Below are 22,136 nucleotides of genomic sequence, written 5' to 3'. Positions count from 1 at the left end.
AATTTAGACTACCTCAGGAATGATGATATATTGAATAGGAACATGAACTTAGCCTTGTAGCAGGTCACTTACAGACTCATCATAGATTTTTTACCAGGGTTATTTGTGTTGCACGCTCTTTACACGAGGCATCGGACTAACGTTCGAGTTCTGACCGGACGTTACTGCATATTTGTACATCACGTACAACCAAACGGCCGTCCCACTTTAACGAGGGGTTTACTGCCGGTCAGAGGAAGACTATTTGTGACCATATTTCTATTCCCTAGTAAACCTTGGTACTGAGTTTGAATTAGTGATTTGCATATCCAAAATCTCTGTGAGGCCTTCAACGCATTGTCTTAAGAACAAATATTACTGCCAATTTTGCAGATCAATCATGCATTATGTATATATATAAATTTCAACAAGGTATTATTATATCAGACCCCTTATCAGCCCAAGGTCATGATATCAGTCCGAGTGATGATTTTGACCATGGTCTGATAAGGGTACCATCATTTTCTATAAGTATATGATCAATATATATACTTATAGAAAATAATGAAAGGTTATTGTAATGTACTTGAACATAAACATGCTAACAAACATAAGCAAAGAAAAAAGAACATCGATTCCAACTATTTATTTGTGATAACAGGAATTCCCAATCAATTAGTCTTCGTATACCACGTGGTTGTATTCGGAACTAACATAGAATTGCATTTATCTTCGGTACAACAGAAATGACAAGAAAAGGCATACGGATTTTTCACTACTCCGTACCGTTTACAATAATCTAGATCGGCCGACTCTGTTATCCATTTCTTTTCACATGTAGCTAAATCTACGCATCTGAAAAACAAATATTATACCTTTAACTCTAGAACCTCTTACTATTAATAATAATGACCGTACATCCGATATACTCATGAAACATAACCGTGCGCCTGAGGCAATTAATTAATTTGCATTGAGAAAGTATCCTATTTGTAGAAATATGTAAACTGATAACAGACGAAAACAACAATGTTTTTAAATATTAACACTTTTGCATATTTTTTACACTAGAATAACTATACCTTTGCTGAATATATACAATAAAGCTTTTTACCAAATCAGGAATATAACAGTTGTCATCCATTCGTTTGATGTACTGTTTACTGCATGTTTATTTTTTACTCGTATCAATCCGAATTCATTCAAAACTTTTGAAAAGACAAAAAAAAAAAAAGGACCTTGCAAAATTCTTAATTTTTTTTACTTTAAGATATGCATTGTATTGATGATGTATTAACACTGACTAATCCATATTTCACTCGTTACTTACATCTCATATACCCCAATGAACTAGACATTGATGATATAGTGATTCTAGAAGCACTGTTTCATACATTGATCGTTCCTTCAACAATATCAACAAAACAGAGATTTTGTAATGAACAATATTTTTGTGTACAATGTCGGAGATTGTCCTTTATTGATAGTGCTCATAGATCAAGGTGAGCGACACAGGCTTTTAAAAGTTTTTATTTAGTTTAAAGCTACTATATGCACAGGATTAATTCGCTTTTACACGGTTTGATTTAGAAGAAAAATCGACATATTTGTAAAGTACAATTTGTTAAACCATTACTTTAACAATTCAATATCAATATAGTTCTGCTTCAGGTGCCGCATGTGAATCAGGACCTGCTTATCATCCAGGAGCACCTGAGATCACCCCCAGTTTTTGGTGGGGTTCGTGTTGCTTATTCCTTGTTTTTCTTTGTTATGTTTTGTATACTAATGTTTGTCTATTTGTGATTTTCTTTTGTAGCCATGGCGTTGTAAGTTGTTTTTTTAATCTATGAGTTTCTCTTGTATCTTTTGCCCCTCTTTTGTAATGGTTAGAAAATACATCAGATAACATAATTAAAAAACTTAAGCCCAATTTCATATTGTCTTTTTAGAATTTTACCTATGGCGTCACGTTTTGTGGCGTTGAAAAATTTGTGCAACACAGTTCATTAATCTATTGTGCTGTATTTGTGTTCTGAAGTAAATTAATTTTTGATGTTTGTTGGTATTTTGTGTTTTTTGTTGTTGAATATTCATTATTAATGGATTGCTATGTCCTGCATGCATTTGCATTGTTTTGTACTGTATTCCTGTCCCGTAATTTTAGCTGTTTTATCAACATTGCCATATAAGGAAGTTTGGCTAGCCATTTAATCATGTCCAAAACGATTTATTTTTCTAAAAATGTCCTGAAGCAAGTCAGGAAAATGGCAGTTAATTTCACATAGTTTGTTTTTATGTGTGTTGGCGTTAGTTTTTTTGTAGGAATTGAGGGTTTCTGTTGTTCCGTTATGGTTCCTCATATAGTTGATGTGTTGCCGTTAGTTTTGGTGCGTGACCCGGATTTGTTTCAGTTAAATCGATTTATGACTATTGAACAGCGGTATACTACTGTTGACATGATCGTTTATTGATGGTAATGAGTTAAGCCATTTGCCTTTTTTAAAAATTTGATTTGGATGCCTGACATACATTCCATTTTTTAAAAGAAAAAAGAAGATGTGGTATGATTGCCAATGAGACAACACTTCTTAAGAGACCAGATAACGCAGAATTAAACAACTAAGGGTCATCGTACGACCTTCAACAATGAGCAAAGCCCATACCGCATAGTTAGCTATAAAAGGCCCCGAAGTGACAAATGTTAAACAATTCAGGCGAGAAAACTAACAGCCTTATTTAATAAAAAAAATGAACGAAATGCAAATACTAGTATGTAACACATCACCAAACGACAACCGCTGAATTACAGACTCGCACATACATTCAGCATGTGGCGGATTTAAACATGTTAGCGGGATTCCAACCCTCCCCTAACATGTTTGAATTGGTTTACATTTTGTCATTTCATGTCATTTCATATCGCTGATTGTGCGAAATAATTGTTTATGAACTTATTATAAAAGGCCGAACGAGGACCTAAAGTTTCTTATATGTATTTCCTTTTGTCTATGGCGAAGTGGTGACTCATTGACAACCATACAACATTCTTTGATTTCTATTATTAGTAATATTGCTGTTGTAAAGACAAAACTATCATTAATAAAAGCATGAATACAAACCTTTTGAAAACATCCACATTGCCTTGGTCATCCTGTACGATATCTGTCATGCAGTAATTTTCTCCAGTTTTACAGGTGTGTGATAAATCTCTTCCAATCTGCCTACTGCTGCATGGAACTGGTAAAGACGTATCTCCACATATATGACATGTCCTTGGACCTTAGTGTATTAGATATTGTATTAAAAAAAACCAATGTTATCGACAAATGTACCATATAACTGAACAAATATATTCTAAAGAGAATACTTTTGGCACTAGATTTTAGAAACAAACGTTTGTTTAAACTTTTATAAAGCAAGTATACTTTGTCTTTTGGACAGAATGACATGCCACCAATGTTTCATGTTATTTGCTTGTTATAATACTTGATTTGCGCATACACGTCGTACAAATGGGTAATATTTTAGCTTTGAAACTTTAGGAGTCATTGATGATATATGCGTCAAGCTGACACTGTTATGATTATAAATCAAATGAAACATTAATGATGGTTCCTTGGAGTTAAACGTACAGATATAGATATTAAATGAGTATCATGACGATATAAATTAATCAGGTATGAAAAGGAATAATGCTTCTACTGAAAAAAAAACCCACTGAGTCTCATTTGTTACGTGCTCGTTTACAGGTGTTTGATTGGATTCAAGGTTGCTTAATGTTCAGTTGTCTATAAAGTTTGTTATAGACTGTTTATTTTGCTTTTTTTCAGTTGTTCACTTTTGTTTTCGGTTCCTCCACGACATATGCATTTTGATTTCCCGAGAGTCCTTCCAAAACTTTTTGTTTTATTTTGCATGAGTACAAATATTAAAAAAAAGGGATAAACCATTTTTGCTCCCAGATTTTGTCACAGATAAAATGCTCAAAACGCAAATATAGTTGTTTTTTTTTAAATAGAGCTAGACCGATTGCGTCTACAGGGTTAGCATATCCTGTTATCATGAACATAAGTTAATTACTAATGCTATAAATCCGAAGTCTAAATGTATATTGTAAATGGAAATATTCTAACTTAGCATTATAAAGATAGTTTTAGAACAATTACCTGTTGCTGTGGTAGTTTTAGTAGGAGTTGTCGTGGTAGGAGTTGTATTTGGTGTTGTTGTAGTCGTGGTGGTAGTTGTCGAAGTTGGAGTTGTCATGGTAGAAGTTATTGGGATGGGAGTTGTCATGGTGGGAATTGTCGTGGTAGAAGTTGTCGTGGTAGAAGTTGTCGTGGTTGGAGTTGTCAGGATGGGAGTTGTCGGGGTGGGAGTTGCTGTGGTTGGAGTTGTCGTGGTGTGAGTTGTCGGGGTAGCTGTTGTCATGATAGGAGTTGTGGAAGAATGAGTTGTTGTAGCAGGCGGTGTAGTAGACTCTGTTGTAGTAGAAGTTGTAGTGGTAACTGAAAAATGTCATCAAAATTACTAGTCATTTACTGTAACTGTTCTAATATGTACTTCGTTTACATATAACACACCAGTAGTGCTTTAATAAAAATATTCGGAACGTTAAATATATTACGAAGAGCATTGGAAACCATATGAATAGAACGCCTTGAATGATTTTGTTTTGACATCTTATGAACAATAAATTTACAGTTTGTTTTCGTATAAATGATATGTGGTGTTAGCATAGGAGGGCTCCGTAAAAAACCCACATTATTCCTACATATTTAAAATTGACATTTCTAAAACATTTAGAAACTATCAAATTATGGCGATGTTATATTGATTTTGTTTTCAGTTTCACGTAGTTTGCATTAAAATCTATACGACAGAATTAAAACATTAACACAAATAAGAACTGGAGAAACTTGGAAAAGATTATGTAATTATCAATGGTCTAAGACGAATATTTGTCGATTGAACGATTTGTTAAAGATGTGTCTTCTACACAGATAGGAAATTTTCTTTGACAACTTATGAGTTCTTCCTTTTTTTTAGTTTAGTTTTTCTTTGCATCTTTCACACTGCATCCATGCATGATACTATCTGTTTTCAACGTCTTGTTATTTTGTAAATAGCTTAATATAAAAAAGAAGATGTGGTATGATTGCCAATGAGACAACTATCACAAAAGACCAAAATGACACAGACATTAACCACTATAGGTCACCGTACGGCCTTCAACAATGAGGAAAGCCCATACCGCATTGTCAGCTATAATAGGCCCCGATAAGACAATGTAATACAATTCAAACGAGAAAACTAACGGCCTTATTTATGTAAAAAAATGAACGAAAAACAAATATATAACACATAAACAAACGACAACCACTGAATTACAGGCTCCTGACTTGGGACAGGCACATACATAAATAATGTGGCGGGGTTATACATGTTAGCGGGATCCCAACCCTCCCCCTACCTTAGAGAGTGGTATAACAATACAATATAAGAACGAACTTTAAAAATCAGTTGAAAAAGGCTTAACACATCAGATGGACAAAAATACAAGTAGACGTAATGTATTTTTTTTATGAAGTTTTCGAAATCTGCTGGATTCGAGTTTTCATGTTATTATGCTTGATGAACTTTAAGAATCATGTATGAAAATGTTGGATAAACTGAGAAGATAATATTTGTTTAGAAGAAAGTAAAAACCATTACATCGATAAAGTATCAATTATTTTTTACGACAAAAAAAAACCAGTATAGACTGAAACAGTTTTCAAATGAAATAATTTATCTGACAACATTTGCTTACAGATATTTAGATATTTTGTATACATTTTGAATAAAGAAAAAAAATCCCTGTTAATTATAGGAATTCTCAACAGAGCGATTCAGTAGGGTACGAACCATGAACAACACACAATAAAAAGCTTGGTCCTTTTATAAACAAACTTTGTATGTCCGTTTGCAAAAAATTAAAGAAAAAAACCACAAACAAAATATAACATCAAAGAATCAAGTGTAAGAGCTCAAAACAACAACTTAGACTTCAAACAAAAATAGTTTGTCAACTTTAGTATTAAGTATTATATGATAAATAATGGCAACCGTAGTACACCGCTGTTCGAAATTCATAAATCGATAGAGAAAAAACAAATCCGGGTTACAAACTTAAACTGAGAAAACGCATCAAATATAAGAGAACTACGACACAACAGAAACATAACATTAAAATGTAACACACAAGAAACGAACTATAAAATAACAATGGCCATTTTCCTGACTTGGTACAGGGCATTTTAAGAAAAAACGGTGGGTTTAACCTGGTTTTGTGGCATGCCAAACCTCCCGCTTTAATGGCAATGCTAATTATAACATTAAAATGACAACATTACATGGCAGAACTACAATACAAATAAATGAGAGAAAATATAGGACAGAGAAACACACGAGTAACAGCCAACAAAATGTACCAGGTTAAATATGGAATACGCCGGATGTGCGTTTCGTCCACGCAAGACTAACCAGTGACGCTCAGATGAAAAAAGTTTGAAAGCCAAAACAAGTACAAAGCTGAAGAGCATTCGGGCCAAAAGTTCCAAAACGCTGTGACCAATACGGCCAGGGGTATCCGCCTGGGACAAGAACATCCTTATTATTTAGAATAATTCATACTTTTGCAAACAGTGAATTTTATTAAACGACTATATAATAGATATACATGATAAAACTGAAGTGGTGACTAGCTACAGAATAAAAACGGATACATTACAAAAATATACAGCCGTGTTAGCCACAGCCTGACGTCACTTTTGAATATCTAAAACGAGTTCCCAAAATTAAGAAAGAATTTGGATGGAAGTCAAGATTAGATTTGTATGCCTTATATAACATTAACTAATAACAGTAAAAATTACAATACAAATTAACATCAAATTGTGGTAGTTATTACATAATTAATTGTATTATCTAGCTATGTCGGTGTTTCTTCTGAATCAGACTGTAACACAAATATAACTGGATGCTTAATTATCTTTACCATAACACACGAATTCAACAGAAAAAAATATTTACAACTACAAACGTTAAGACATTTTACAAAATCCGATGACAATAACAAATATAACATCAAAACTACAAACAATCTTTAATATTTGTTTAATTTGGAAGCAGACTTTTTCAACAAATTGTCGGCATTTTCCAATGCATATATGGGAACGAACTGTGCGCCTCTCCTTACCGACCTCTTCTTATTTTCATATGTATCAGAGTTCCTTCAGTCACTATGGACTTTCCAAATTGATTTTCCTCTAAGTTCAGTATTTTTGTGATTTTACTTTTCACTTGTCAAAAACAAGAAGATCAAAGAAGCCAGAATATTTAATTTCACTTTCAGATATATTGATGATGTTCTTTCCATTAACAATCCGAACTTTTCTGATTGGGTTCCTTAAATATATCCCTCAGAACTAGAATTTCAAGAAACTTCAGACACGGCTTCCTCCGAACTCATGTTTAGACTTATATCTCGAATTTGACAAACACAGTCATCTCAGTACCAGAATCTATGACAAATGAGACGATTTTAATTTTGAAATTATAAATTTTCCTCACCTTAGTAGCAATTTACCAACTTCATCTGCATATGTGATATACATTTCCAAACTTATTCGATATTCACGAGCTTGCAGCACCTACTCAGACTTTGTAAAACGTCACCAGTGTCTTAGCAAAATGTTAATGAACCAGGGAAATGTCAAAGAACGTCTCGTCCTTTTTCTAAAAATAGTTTATCGGAAGGTACCAAGACCTTGTTGATAAATATTCCGTATCAACTTCACAAATAATATATGATGGTCTTGATGTATAAATTCTGCGTACTGACGTTGTTAATCATCTTAGAAACGTGTTATATTGTTCTTCATTTGTCATTGTTCTATTATTAATATTACTTTTACTGTTTGTATTGTTTTCTGTGATATCCTTTTGACGTGGCTCGGTACTTATACATCCCGTCAATGTGTTTGTATTATCTTTCATTTTTGCTGGTGTGTTTTGTATATGCGACTTTTTGTGTTTCTTTGGTTCTTATAACGTGACTCTGTACTTTAAAAGATCCCGTCATTATGTTATTCTGTCATTATATGTCATTATGTTATAGTTCTATTATAAATAAGAAAATACTTTGAACGACAAACGACAAAATTGATTTAATCGCGTAGTGGTATTAACCATTTGTGAAATCTTAAAAGTTTTGAAAGAATTTCTGGACAATTTTAAGTCTCGGTCTATTTCTGAAATTAATTCTAACATACTTTCAATTTTTTGAAAATTTCTTCCTATGTGACGTATAAATTTTCTGACGTCAAACACACAAAACGATGCATGTGTTTTCAATTTGATAGATGCTTGTGTGTTTTTTTGTAAAATTGTTTGTTTTAAGATTGTAACACAGTGATTACTGATGTACCCATATTTTGACTATTTTATTTATTATGTCTGTTTTGTTTGCGCATCGTTGTGGATTTAGCGTATTAGGGACTTTCCGATTGAATTTTCCTCGGAGTATAGTATTTCTGTGATTTTACTTTTTAGATGTATAAATACGAAATTTCTATTTTTCTAAAAAAAAAATGAAGGGAGAAGTCAATTTCCTAATGAATGAAAATTGATCTGATCAAAAGCAAATATAGATTTATATCGAATAAATAAATAGCAATATATTTACCTTGATTATTGAGAGCATATTCAGTCACTGAAACGAAGCAAGACTAGGAATTTTCACAATACATGCATACTTATACATATTAATACTATGATAATACGTAAACACATTTCCCAACATCTTATATTAGTGAAATTAAGATTGATATCAGTCTACACAAAACAATAGATATAAATAGTCGCAATATAGTGGGGTTCATGTATTATCTAATGCCATATTAATTTTACCATGGTATGAATACCTTTAATACAAGTGACAACAAAGACAAAATATTTACATTCTATTAAAAATGTCATTACAACGCACCAAACCTTCAAATATGTTATTTGAAGCATTAACACCATTAAAATTCTAACACCAATGATACTCACAAATATTCGTCGCACAAGCAGCGTTATTGCATATACATCCCGTATCGTCGACATCTTTATACGACAGACAATTTGTTCCTATCTGTGAAGAAAATTAGGAAATAACATTTTTGTATTTAAGCTTGTCCTTTGTTAAACGTGGGTTTTTACTGACGCAAAGTAAACGGATATTTGCGATGGTAAAATCAAGTGTTACGAAGGCCAAGCTTAAAATACCATACAGTAATCCTCGGTCTAATGCAGTTTATTGAGATGAAATACAATATAAAAATATGTTTTGGCATAAAATGACATAAATGAAAAATTCTACGAAAACGTTGCATCGTATTTAGCATCTAAACAATACGACGTCAAATGTAAGCTCACGATGTCGAACATTAACACTACTCGTGTTTGTATCTTTTATACGCGTCAGAATGGTTTTAATGTTGACACAAAGAAGATTCAGAGGCTCATAATGTCATTATCTTGTTTATTTTGTGATAAATTACATAAAACAAAAACAATCGGAATTCAGAATGGTGGCTTTCTTAGTTACAGACTGGTAAAATGTTGAATAATACTCTTCAAAATATTTGTCAACGTCCAATGAAAATTATCATTACAAACATATTGAATTATAATGTATCATATGCGGAATACATTAAGCTGTAATAACATTTGAACTACATGAAATGTTAACCCAAATATCGATAAAAAGATTAATTGTGATATCGATATAGATTTATAGTTGTCAAGCCCGGAAAGAAAAAAGTGAAATATTTTTTTACCAAATATATCGCTTGTTCGCATTTACATTTACTTTTGTTATAAGTAAAGGCAACAGTAGTTTACCGATGTTAAAACAGATATAGATTCGTTCACTGTTGTTTTTGTGTATATTGAAATATTTATGTTATTTAGAAGCTGATCTAATGTGTACGCTTTTGAATAAAGGCAACAGTAGTAAACCGCTGTTCGAAAGTCATAAATCGAATGAGAGAAAACAATTCTGAGATTAAAACTAGAAATAAGGTAAACACATCAACTATAAGAAGAAAACAACGGAACAATAGACGCACTGAAGTGCAAGAAACAAAACCAAAACGACAATGCAACACAAAATGCCCTCAAAATGTCCTTTAGGGTTTGTTATGTTGATAAATTACTGTTCATAATCTTTTACACCGAATCTCATTAAATTCAATACTTTTGTCAACATCAGTTTTTTTATGAAATATTTTAACTCCTTATTAGTCCCTTTATATGTGGATACATCTGGTCATGGCTTTTATATACTTTTAAGTCACTGCCTATGTCTAAGTTGGGAAGATACATCATACTTACATGAAAGGCAAGACATCTACTGGTGGCAACTCCCTGGTATGTATATAATTGACAGAGCATCTGAAAGTATACACGTTTATATAATTATATACGGCACACGCAAACTTTTTAAATGTATATTCTATCTGGTGGTGAAAATCAATTATTAAAAAATCAAAAAATCGGAATGCTAGACAAAGGAGAAACCTCTGACACAAAAACTGGCTCGAACTATTCCTATTTGTTTACTTTTTACACATTGTGACTTGGATGGAGAGTTGTCTCATTGGCACACATATGTCATCTTCTTATTTCTATTTTAAACATCTGTACAGAGGAAAGATTCTTAAATCAGATATTTGCCTTACAATCACTGCGTTAATGTCACTGATGGTCGAGGTTTCTCCCCGAGGACGTCATCAGCTAAGTAGACAACACTTTAAAAAAATTTTTACTAAGGTTTTTTTTTTATATCCTGAACTGAATCTGGTAATATCTTCCCGAATTTTGTGTTATCGATGCTCTTCAACAACGTATTTGATTGGCCTTTTAAACTTTATTGAATCGAGCATCACTGAAAATATTTTGATGGGGAGACACAGTAGTCTGCCGTACTAACTTAAGTCTGGTTTCTATTATGAGTTAAGGAAGAACTACTAGGTTGTTGCCATTATCTTGTGGTGGTATTCACACCTAATATACCTGCATTAAAGTATTTACGTCAGTGTTGATATGAAATGGTCATAAGGGTGCAACCGTTCAACTTCAAAGTTGGTTAATGGTGATGCCTGAGTCAGAATTTTTTTTTCGTGCACATTGTAGTCAGTTTTATTCAGTTTTTCGACGCTACCATTCAAATAATTTTTTTTATCATTTTTAATCTCTATAACGTTTGTGAAAAATCTGGTTTTATAATTATTTATTTTTGTCATCTTCTTGACAATAATACGTTTTTTCATCAAATTCGGGGTCAGAATATTTATTCAGAAAACAAAACATAACCCCTTCCTTAAAGTAAAGTGCATTTTCTGGTCACTGATGAGTCTATTATAGACGAAACATGCGTCTTGTTTACAAACGTTTTAACTTATTATCTATAAACAGTTTATCTATTCACACATCAGTGCAAGCTCATGAATTCACCAATGAAATTAAATGCAATGACACCAAACCCGTCAAACAATGTTCAAATACCCTTTTAAGATTAATTTAGATTATTTGAGAAAAGAGGTGAATCAAAGAGAATCTTCATATCTACATTTCATTTCGTGAATATATAAGTGAGCTTTGTCTTTAGAAAAATGTTGTTAGACAAACAGACATATTGTTAAAAACAATTGAACTATACAACCTAGATAAACAAATCATTAAGTCTATTTGGTGGATTTATACCAGCAAATGTTTTCAATTAAAAGTTTGTTGGCAATGAGTATTTCCTGAGTTGACGATACTTTTGTTGTATGCCATCTTCAAGTAGAAATCAAACGGTACTTACATCGCTACGACATGATGCCTTCTCGCATAGATATTCAGGAGCTGAAATAGATAGTGTATCTTAAGCTTAATTAATGTATATGTCTATGGTGTGAGTTAGATTATTGTTTAAAGGGAAACTTCGCAAAAAAAAAATAAAAATTGATATTTTGTCCATTCTGTATAAAAATGCTCAAATTCATAAATATTAAAGTTTTATTCTGCTAGATAAGAGATCACCATCGATTTTCAATTTAGAGTACCAATTCTCTGCGGCCATTTTGTAATCCCTTCCGATTATAACCCACGATATGTCTATAAACCACAAAGGACCTAAACTACAGTAACCAAATGTAGTCGTAATTGCAAGTCGATATTTTGTCACTGATATCGTACGATTGTTTTATCCAACTAACTAACTTGATACGGAAAATGTTATTACTTTTTAAAAAACCATGGTCTGTCGTTTTAAAACTGTTTATATAGGAATTAGTTAAAAAGTCATAAATGATCATAAATAAGTGTCCCGTGAACATTGTTTTCGAAAATCTAATTTGTTTATAATTCTTTTATGTAATAAACTTATTTTAATAAATTCGGACCTTCCCTTATCTGATCACCAGCATGGCTAAAGGTATTATGAGGTGACACGTCCAGGTATTCAAGCGATTTCATGTCTGGCTTGTAAGTTCATGCATCGTTTCACTTCTGAGGGTATTGATTAGTGTACACGGCCGATAACTTGTAACTTTCCATTTTTAACTGTCAGGTGTATAATATACATCTCTGTCTTGCGTGTCCAATAGTGATACTAGTCATTACTAAACTTACACGCTTGTTTATAAATAGCATTTCTGGTGTAAAGAATATCATTTACAAGAGTGCACACGCTGAAATGTCTCGCCTTCTATACTAATCATTAATATTATGTTGATAGTCCTAAGTATAAAGCTAAGCTTTATTACAACTGTCACATAAACTTAACATTAACCAAGATAACTAAACAAAGACCAATGAACCTTGAAAATGAGGTCAAGGTCAGATGAAACATGCCAGACAGACATGTACAGCTAGCAATGCTTCTATACAACATATATAGTTGACTCATTACTTATAGTTTAAGAAAAATAGACCAAAACACAAAAACTTAACACTGTGCAATGAACCGTGAAAATGAGGTCACGGTCAAATAAAACCTGTGCGACTGACATAAAGATCATAAAATATTTCCATACACCAAATATAGTTGACCTATGGCATATAGTATTAGATAAAAAGACCAAAACTCAAAAACTTAACTTTGACCACTGAACCATGAAAATGAGGTCAAGGTCACATGGCATCTGCCCGCTTGACATGCACACTTTACAATCATTCCATACAACAAATATAGTAGACCTATTGCATATAGTATGAGAAAAACAGACAAAAACACAAAAATTTAACTATAACCACTGAACCATGAAAATGAGGTCAAGGTCACATGGCATCTGCCCGCTAGACTTGCACACCTTACAATCATTCCATACAACAAATATAGTAGACCTATTGCATATAGTATGAGAAAAACAGACCAAAACACAAAAATTTAACTATAACCACTGAACCATGAAAATGAGGTCATGGTCAAATGACACCTGCCAGTTGGACATGTACACCTTACAGTCCTTCCATACAGCGAATATACTAGCCCTATTGCTTATAGTATCTGAGATATGGACTTGACCACCAAAACTTAACCTTGTTCTCTGATCCATGAAATGAGGTCGAGGTCAAGTGAAAACTGTCTGACAGACATGAGGACATTGCAAGGTACGCACATATTAAATATAGTTATCCTATTACTTATAATAAGAGAGAAATCAACATTACAAAAACTTTGAACTTTTTTTTCAAGTGGTCACTGAACCATGAAAATGAGGTCAAGGACATTGGACCTGTGACTGACGGAAACTTCGTAACATGAAGCATCTATATACAAAGTATGAAGCATCCAGGTCTTCCACCTTCTAAAATATAAAGCTTTTAAGAAGTGAGCTAACGCCGCCGCCGCCGCCGGATCACTATCCCTATGTCGAGCTTTCTGCAACAAAAGTTGCAGGCTCGACAATAAAAATCTAAATAATTCCCCAAAAAAATTAAAAAAATGATAAAATAAAAATCTATTCACATATTTTTTTCCAAGAGTAAGTTTGGGAAAATGTAAGTATATACTCGTTGTCAATAAACTTGTTGACAAAGGACAGTTTGAATTATTGATTGAACAAAAATGTACACACTTGTCGATCATTCGTTTATACGCCTGGATAGAGAGTTACGGAACTATAGATAATCGCAATTTAAAATACATACATGTATACATTGAACATAAGAAAGAAACATACAGTTTGCTTAAATTTGGGAAACGTTTTGTAAATAGACTAGTTCACGTAAGCCAACAGTATATAATCATCGGATGTCGATGCCATCATGGACTATTGTATACCAAAAGAAGAAGAAGAAGAGAACCAATTTGATTTAAATACAGGTCGATATCTAACTTGCTTTGGTCAGAGACGTATATATATATATATATATATATATACGTATATATGTCTCTGCTTTGGTTCATCGAAGTTATGGAAATAGTAAAATCAAAGATTTATATTTAAGTTAGATTGTTCTCGGAACAAAGGAAGAAATTCGTCATCATGACAATTGTTGAGTATAATGTATAATAATGTGAACATGGTTCTGAAAGTGCTTTATGCCATATTTCCTGTTCCGACATGCATTTAATATATATGCCACTTGGCGTACACTAATTGATCATGGTTCTAAGGGATGTGATTCAAAGTTTCAAATTAATTTTGGGAATTATGTTGGTCAAATAGTTCAAGTATTACACGTTGTGAGACGAAGACTATTTCAATAAAGACATTCCCGATTATGTATACATTTTGTTTATGTTTTTCACACCTGAAAAGAATATTTTTTTCAAATATTCAAGGTTACCGATTCTTATTTGAAATTGTACAATTTTTAGTTCAGACACTCGTGTTTAAAAGGCTATTATTATTTATATATTTATTCAATTAAATTAATTTAATATTTCATCGTTACAAAAGTAATTAGCAGTCATAATTCATTTAAAAATGAGCTAACGTAAAATATAAAAATATACAACGGCTATCCAGTTATTGTGCGACCTTATTAAACCCTTTAATTAATTTAATGTTTTGTTACATTTTCTGTGTCTAAAAATACACTCTCGTGTATCTTTCATACGAAATGTTGTTCACAACTGGAACGGTGAACCGTGACGGCTAGAATACACTGAATGAAGATCAAAAGATTAGAATCACATAATACTAATCTCTTAATTACCTTCAGTTTAACCACTCATTCAACATTCACTTAGTGTCACATAGCAATACACATTGTTTTTCTACATTGCAAGCTGAAAATGCTCGCTTGACTGAGGCAAAAAGGTCAGAAAACAAACATGTATTTTTAATACACCATCGATCATGTCAGTTTCAGATGTTTGTTTAAAGTATTTGTCGGGGAAAAGAATCATAAAAAATGTTCTTTTATATCATACTTTTACTACTACAAAATTCGTATCAAAAATCGTTAAAACATAAATCCTACAATCTAAATTTAAAAGTTGCATGTCTATCACCTATTTTATGTTGGTTAAAAGCTACACCAAAAGTCATCGATGCGCTTTAAATCGCGTTATTATATCGTTAACGAACAAGACTTGAATGAGATTAATTTCACTCCCGGAAAAAATAAAGACTTAAACTACGTCACATAAGTCAGGAAGTTTGAAGAAATAAAATTAATAATACCCAATTTTCTTCTTTATTAGTTTTCATATCAAAATAAAACTTGATGAAGATGTTTTTTTTATGGTATTATGAACATAATAAGATGAAAAGTGAAAAATCGCGAATTATCCCTTTAAGGTAAGGGTATGGTTGGTACCTATTAAAACGTTTAAACCCGCTGCATTTGTTTCCACTTGTCCTTAGTCAGGAACCTGATGTTCAGTGGTTGTCGTTTGTTGTAGTGGTTGATAAGTGTTTTTCGTTTCTATTTAAATGGATAAGAACGTTGGTTTTCCTGTTTAAATGGTTTTAAACTGGTCATTTTCGGAGCTCTTTATAGCTTGCTGTTCGATATGAGCCAATGCTACGTTTTGAAGTCCGTACTCTGACCTATAATAGTTTACGTCTACAAATTGTGACTTGGATAGAGAGTTGTCTTTGTTCTGTCCTGGTTATCGTTTGACAAACTTAAATGTGTAATATGTATTATGGACAGTCGTTTGCTTCAAGATACTTGGAAATATAATTTGCAAAACGCATTCAGCGTAAATCCATGTAATTATTCATGATTGGCTTTACAAGCACTTCAGTTGTCGATGTAAAACAAAGTTTGACTAAATACAGTAACACAAATGCCTTGTAGGCATTATACAACAGAGTACATTTCAATAATTCCTTTTAAATTCACGTGTTCTAAGAGCTTTCTTGATTGTCCAGACCTTCACACTAAATCATTTGAAAGCCAGGAATGTGGAAATTGTAGAAACATAAGCCACTGTATGATTAGTCAAAACGGACACGAAAAGAAAACCAAAATTTTGCAAAGTAAAGGTATATCATATCAATTTCGTAAAGACTATAAGCAATTTGACTAACCTAACGTGTCATTTTTTTGCTGTTCTGAATAATTTAATTATACCAAACATAATCATAATAAAACTCACAATATTCAGATAAATGTTATAACATTTAAACGTTTTAAAAGTATCTTATAACTTAACAGTATTTCAACTTACCGAGTGTAGGGACAGTAATATGCTTATGGTTATAGTCGGTTACTGTAAACATATTTCAGAACTATATTGTTTTAACAAAATTTACATTTAACATTTATAATACATCTGGCTTTTGTAATGTGATTTTTGTAACCTTAACTCTCACAAAGTTGAAATGTTGTCTATTTTGACGTCACAGCGACAAACATTACAATCAATGCATAAAATGTTGTAGATGTATTAATATATTTGTAAGTTAAAACTTTTGAATATCGAATTTAAAGAACCAATTAATTCGGCCTTAGCAAACCCCATTCTTTGAAATTACATGTTCAATAAACATGAAACAAACGACACAGTTTATTGTAATTATCATAACGATATAACAGAGATTATACTTTTATCAAAATTCAACATTCCATTTTCAATTAACTATGTCGTAGAATATGAAATAATCATTTGTATAAACAAATTAATAAACGTACTTGCGTTGATAACACATTTTGAGTCTGAACAATAACACCCTCCAAATACAGATAAATCATTCGAAGGACTACACAATTCTCCAACCTATACAAGATTAAATATGAAATATCTTAACATTTGGTATTGAACAAACATAAGAGTAAAATCATTAACTATTCAGAAAAGACAATATTATAGAAAACAACGCGTAATCTTTGATAACAGTAAGATAAAAATAATAGACAGCTAACCACCTGTTTTCAAATTTCGACGATTTATTTATTTATAAAAGAACAATTTGTGTAAGAAGGTATTTACGGGAAGTTCTGCAAATTACAACTTATTTTCATTTAAAGCAAGAATGAATAATACGATATTTTATTCATTTGTTTTGCGTGTTTTTTGTCGGTTCTTCTTCTCATTCTTGTTCTCCTCTTATATTTAATGCGTTTCCCTCAGTTTTGGTTTGTTACCCCCGATTTTGTTTTTGTACATAGATTTACGAGTTTTGAACAGCGGTATACTACTGTTGCCTTTATTTTTGTCGAACGTTTGACTCTCTGATGGGAAGAAATATGTGCGTCTTTTCTCATCGACGTGTTATTCATTAGTATTAGAGGTTATTCTTAAGATGTGAAGAATAATGAAACCTCCTTCAACAACACGTTTCAAAAAAAAAAAAAAAAATATAAGTTTTACAATTGATCGATATTTTACCTCAGTTTTATTATTAATTCATGATTCAATTTTAATATCCTGTTTCCCTCTTAATTAAGTTATCATTTTGTATTTAGCATTAGTCTGATGAATGTTCTTTCTCTGTAAGATTCTTGCAAAATGTCATTAATTTAAATCCTATCAGCAAGAACAAAGTAAGTAAAATTGACAGTATTGCATGACAAAAGGATTGGCACTTAAACTAACTATGCTCTATTTCGGACAAATAGGGCCTTAAAAGGAATGTTATTTGGCCGTTTCAAATTGCAAATCATAAAAACATCATCTTTCCTTCATTTTGACGCCAAACGTACTTTGATAATAATATGTGTAGTACTAATATCTTGCAGTAAGATTAATGACGCAGAAACGTCACAAAAAAAATTAGGTAAAACAAAATCGTACCGGAAATATCATGCATCTGCCTTCTATTTGGTTCTTTAGTTCGTATAAATTACATTTAGACTGAAATCAAATAAATTTATGATCATCATACTATGTAGTAGTTATCAATGATTGTGAAATATTCAAGGATTTCATCCGAAAACTTATTTGAAATGATATAAAGGTAACGTGATGTTATATCAAAGGTTTCATTGATACATTAACCGCTTCGTAAAATTGAAATTATATGGTGCTTTTGCATTATATTTTTTTAATTATTTAACACATAAACAATATTTTAATTTCTTCAAGAATGAAAACGATTACTTCTTACTTCATAACAATTTACATCGACATGACTACAAGGCTAGCAAGATATTTTAAATGTTATTAAAAAATTACCACATATTTGTCACAGGTTTCTGCTACACATGTGTATGGATCTAATTGTTCTATAATGTGAGAGCAGACGTAGTAGTTAACATATATAATAAGAAAAAAAAAGAATGACAGGAAGTTTGCAATTTCCTTAAACTTTACTTTCCGCTATATAGATGATGTTCTCTCACAAAATAATTCAAAATTTGGTTACTATGTTGAACGCATCTATCCCATCGAATTAGAGATAAAGAATACAATAAATACAGTTAAGTTTGCCTTATATGTAGACTTACATCTAAAAATTGACGAAGAGGGTCGGTTGAAAACAAAACTTAACGACAAAAGAGAAGGTTTCAGGATTGTGAAATTTCTATTTCTTTGTAGAATCATTCCAGCAGCGCCTGCAGGTAAACAGAGTATAACCCAGGGCTTGTTTTTCCTATCATGATTGTCTGCTCAAAAGGTATATACTAAACCTATAGTTCCAAATGGTGAAGTTGAATCATCCGTTCGAAAATTTTACGGACGCCATTACGAGTTGATTGACCGTTATGGAATATCCGTTTCACAAATGATATCGGATATGTTCCCAATTTCGTAACTACAATCATGTTCCCATTTCAACGAATGTGACGTATCAAATTATACTATTCACCCGGTTTGTAATAACGTGAGCAATACGACGGGTGCCACAAGTGGAGCAGGATCTGCTTATCCTTCCAGAGCACCTCAGATTAGGCCAAGTTTTTGGTGGGGTTCGTGTTGCTTAGTCTTAAGTTGTGTGTTGTGTACTATTATTCGTCTGTTTGTCTTTTTTTCGTTTTTTAGCCAGGGCGTTGTCAGTTTGTTTTCGATCTATGAGTGTGACTGTCCCTCTGATATGTTTTGTCCATCTTTTATAAATGATAATGTCTTAAGTTTTACTTGTTTCAATCCTTCATTGAAATAAAAACAATGTTCTTAGTTGATTTTAAATGTGAATCCTCAAATCGTAACTTAACATCCGAGGAATTATATCAATAGGTGTTGTGAATCTGAGTAAAATGTTCACCTTAACTTTCTGATGTATATTAAGTTGTATATTGTGGCTAATATGTAACATGACGTGAAACATATTTAAAAAAAAAAACTCTTGATCTTATAACACAAATGGAATAACAAATACATAAGGGTCAATAAATACTAAACGATATACCGATACACCATTTAACATGTCTACGAAGCAATTATTTAAAGTGTGCATTGTAATTTCTAATTTTCAACACTGACAGTATCAGTAAATGGACTTTAAATTCTGCAATAAATCGAAACTTAGGACTCGTCCACTCCCTACAGTTCTATTTCAAATTCTCATTTAACAAAATATGGAATCATTTATACGAATACTTTGTTTTGAAACAACAAAATGATGATATCTTTATTTGTCAGTTCTAAGCAGTAAGATACTATGCAACCATACGTTAAGTTTATAGATTTCAATTAACACATTAGACGATGAATGATTCTTCTATACGGACTTCATTAACAAGCGTATTCCTTTTCCATAAAAAAAACATCAAGTAATAACAAATAGCACTGTAATGCATACTACATAAGATTGACCGTGGCAACGTGTCGACATCTCAACTAACTATCGACATGTTTTCGCGGTCGTAGATATAAAGATAACCGAATATTCGTCTATAAACTTACCAATTGTGAAATCTGTAATGCATGTGTAATTGCATTGCACGGATTGCATGCATAGCAGGGGACGTACCGCTTCTTTTAGAGTTCATACAACTACCCCCGTTTTAGTTGTGTACCTTGATGTTTATGTTTTTTTATAGATTGATGATATTTGTACATTGTTAAACTACTGATGACTCTAATTTGATGATGATGTTAGACATACTGTGTTACATGTACAGCTAGCCAGTGTTCCAAATATTCGTTGCAGGTGCTTCTATGTGTCTGATTTTTTTTTATATTAAATTACTGTACGCATTCAGATGCGTTATCGACATTTGGTTTTATCTAATATCTGTCTTTTGTTGAAGACTGTATGTTGACCGCTTCGTTTAAAAAAAATTTGAATAATTGTTGAAGCAGATCACACATTCATTTTTTTTTTCAATAAACATATATATATATATAAATAATGCTCGTTACATACGTAAAGCGGGAACATCAGTTGTACTAGGTTTGTTTGTTGTTGGTACGTTTACTTCTGTTTAATGAAACAAATTAGAATCAGAAATGCATTACGACATTTTTCACAGAATAAAACATGTGTAATACTACATGTTATTATCTAGAAAAAAAGACATCTGTACCAAACATATATTGTTCCCAATAATGCCTAATTTAAATTTGGGAGGCGCTAGGAGAATTGTCTCATTAGCAATTTAATACCGCATCTCCTTTTATTTTCCTATTAATTTAAATGTATTTAAATATTATCGACAGTCATAGAATTAAGATAAACATTTATTGATATTTTTTATTTAACCGCTGGTTATCAAAATCTACTTATAGACAAGACAAACGACCAAAAAGGAAAGGTAAATAGAAAAATGTAGGAGTTTTGAGCATATAATCTCCAACAATGCATTAGAATCGATACAGCACTTTTGTATTGCACGTGTTATATTTGAAGCCACCTGGTTTTTAATTATATTACCACTGAACCAACATTAAGTTTTGAAAATATAAAACTCTTTTCAATTAAACTATCATCAACTGTCTGAGTTAGAAAGCTGAGTTTGAAACTATCGTATATTTTCCATTTATCTTTTTTATCTGAGTGTCTACAAATTCTATAACTAAGCCATAGGAGTGTTGCTTACTTATTATTTAAAGCTATGGATTTGTACGTTTAAGATAAAACATCTTTTCAAAGGGGAGTAATTAATTTTTACAATTACTGTTCTAACATGTAATGTCACAACTCTTAGATAGGGTTGGTATAAACAAATTAATGAAAATCTGCTTTTATAATAATTTGAACAAAACATAATTTATGGGACATAGTTTTGTGTAGTATATCTGAGAATATTTTATCGTTTTTGATTCTTGAATAACAAATGGCAATTAAAAACAACACATTATGATATGATACTTAGCGTCCAATTTAGAAGCATATTACGTTCGTGACAATTGTTCCCGGCTTTTAGTCGCTCAACATTTCTGACGTCTCAACTTGAAGTTTTGTATTTGTGAAAATGTGCATGATTATTTCTTTACTATTGACGTCCTTCCTTTTAGAAATATTTCTTAGTAACTCATTTTGCAAAACAACTAAGGACCTGTTATATTTATACCAACCTAACGTTATGATATGAGAAACGCTAGATTATAAGAACGAAGCATTTACGTCACAGTTAGTAATATAACGTTCTGTTGTGTTTATTTTTATTGAAATTCTATTGTATTGCCATATAAAAACAATATTTCCTACTAGTAAAACATAACTAATATTATGGCCTTTTTTAACTTAAATTTTTAGTCGTTTTGTTTTGTTTAACAATGGTACGATGATTAGTAG

General features: G+C 31.9%; 1 protein-coding gene across 1 annotated transcript in view; it reads right to left on the bottom strand.

Annotated features, from left to right (window-relative positions):
• Positions 1–610: 610 nt before the first annotated feature.
• The window catches only part of LOC139511356 (uncharacterized), a 40,898-nt gene continuing 19,372 nt past the window's right edge, over positions 611–22,136 (bottom strand). Inside the window, exons 8-19 of the mRNA XM_071298008.1 lie at positions 20,766–20,819; positions 18,632–18,681; positions 18,251–18,310; positions 17,149–17,233; positions 16,685–16,726; positions 11,876–11,916; positions 10,402–10,461; positions 9,076–9,157; positions 8,708–8,734; positions 4,149–4,487; positions 3,102–3,261; positions 611–834 (exon numbers count right to left, since the gene is read on the bottom strand). Of these exons, the coding sequence (XP_071154109.1) occupies positions 651–834; positions 3,102–3,261; positions 4,149–4,487; positions 8,708–8,734; positions 9,076–9,157; positions 10,402–10,461; positions 11,876–11,916; positions 16,685–16,726; positions 17,149–17,233; positions 18,251–18,310; positions 18,632–18,681; positions 20,766–20,819 (1,184 nt within the window). The 3' untranslated portion in view covers positions 611–650. The remainder of the gene's footprint in view (positions 835–3,101; positions 3,262–4,148; positions 4,488–8,707; positions 8,735–9,075; positions 9,158–10,401; positions 10,462–11,875; positions 11,917–16,684; positions 16,727–17,148; positions 17,234–18,250; positions 18,311–18,631; positions 18,682–20,765; positions 20,820–22,136) is intronic.

This window comes from Mytilus edulis, chromosome 2 (genome assembly GCF_963676685.1).
Source record: "Mytilus edulis chromosome 2, xbMytEdul2.2, whole genome shotgun sequence".
Lineage (NCBI taxonomy): Eukaryota > Metazoa > Mollusca > Bivalvia > Mytilida > Mytilidae > Mytilus > Mytilus edulis.
This window is presented reverse-complemented; position numbering and strand designations above follow the sequence as displayed.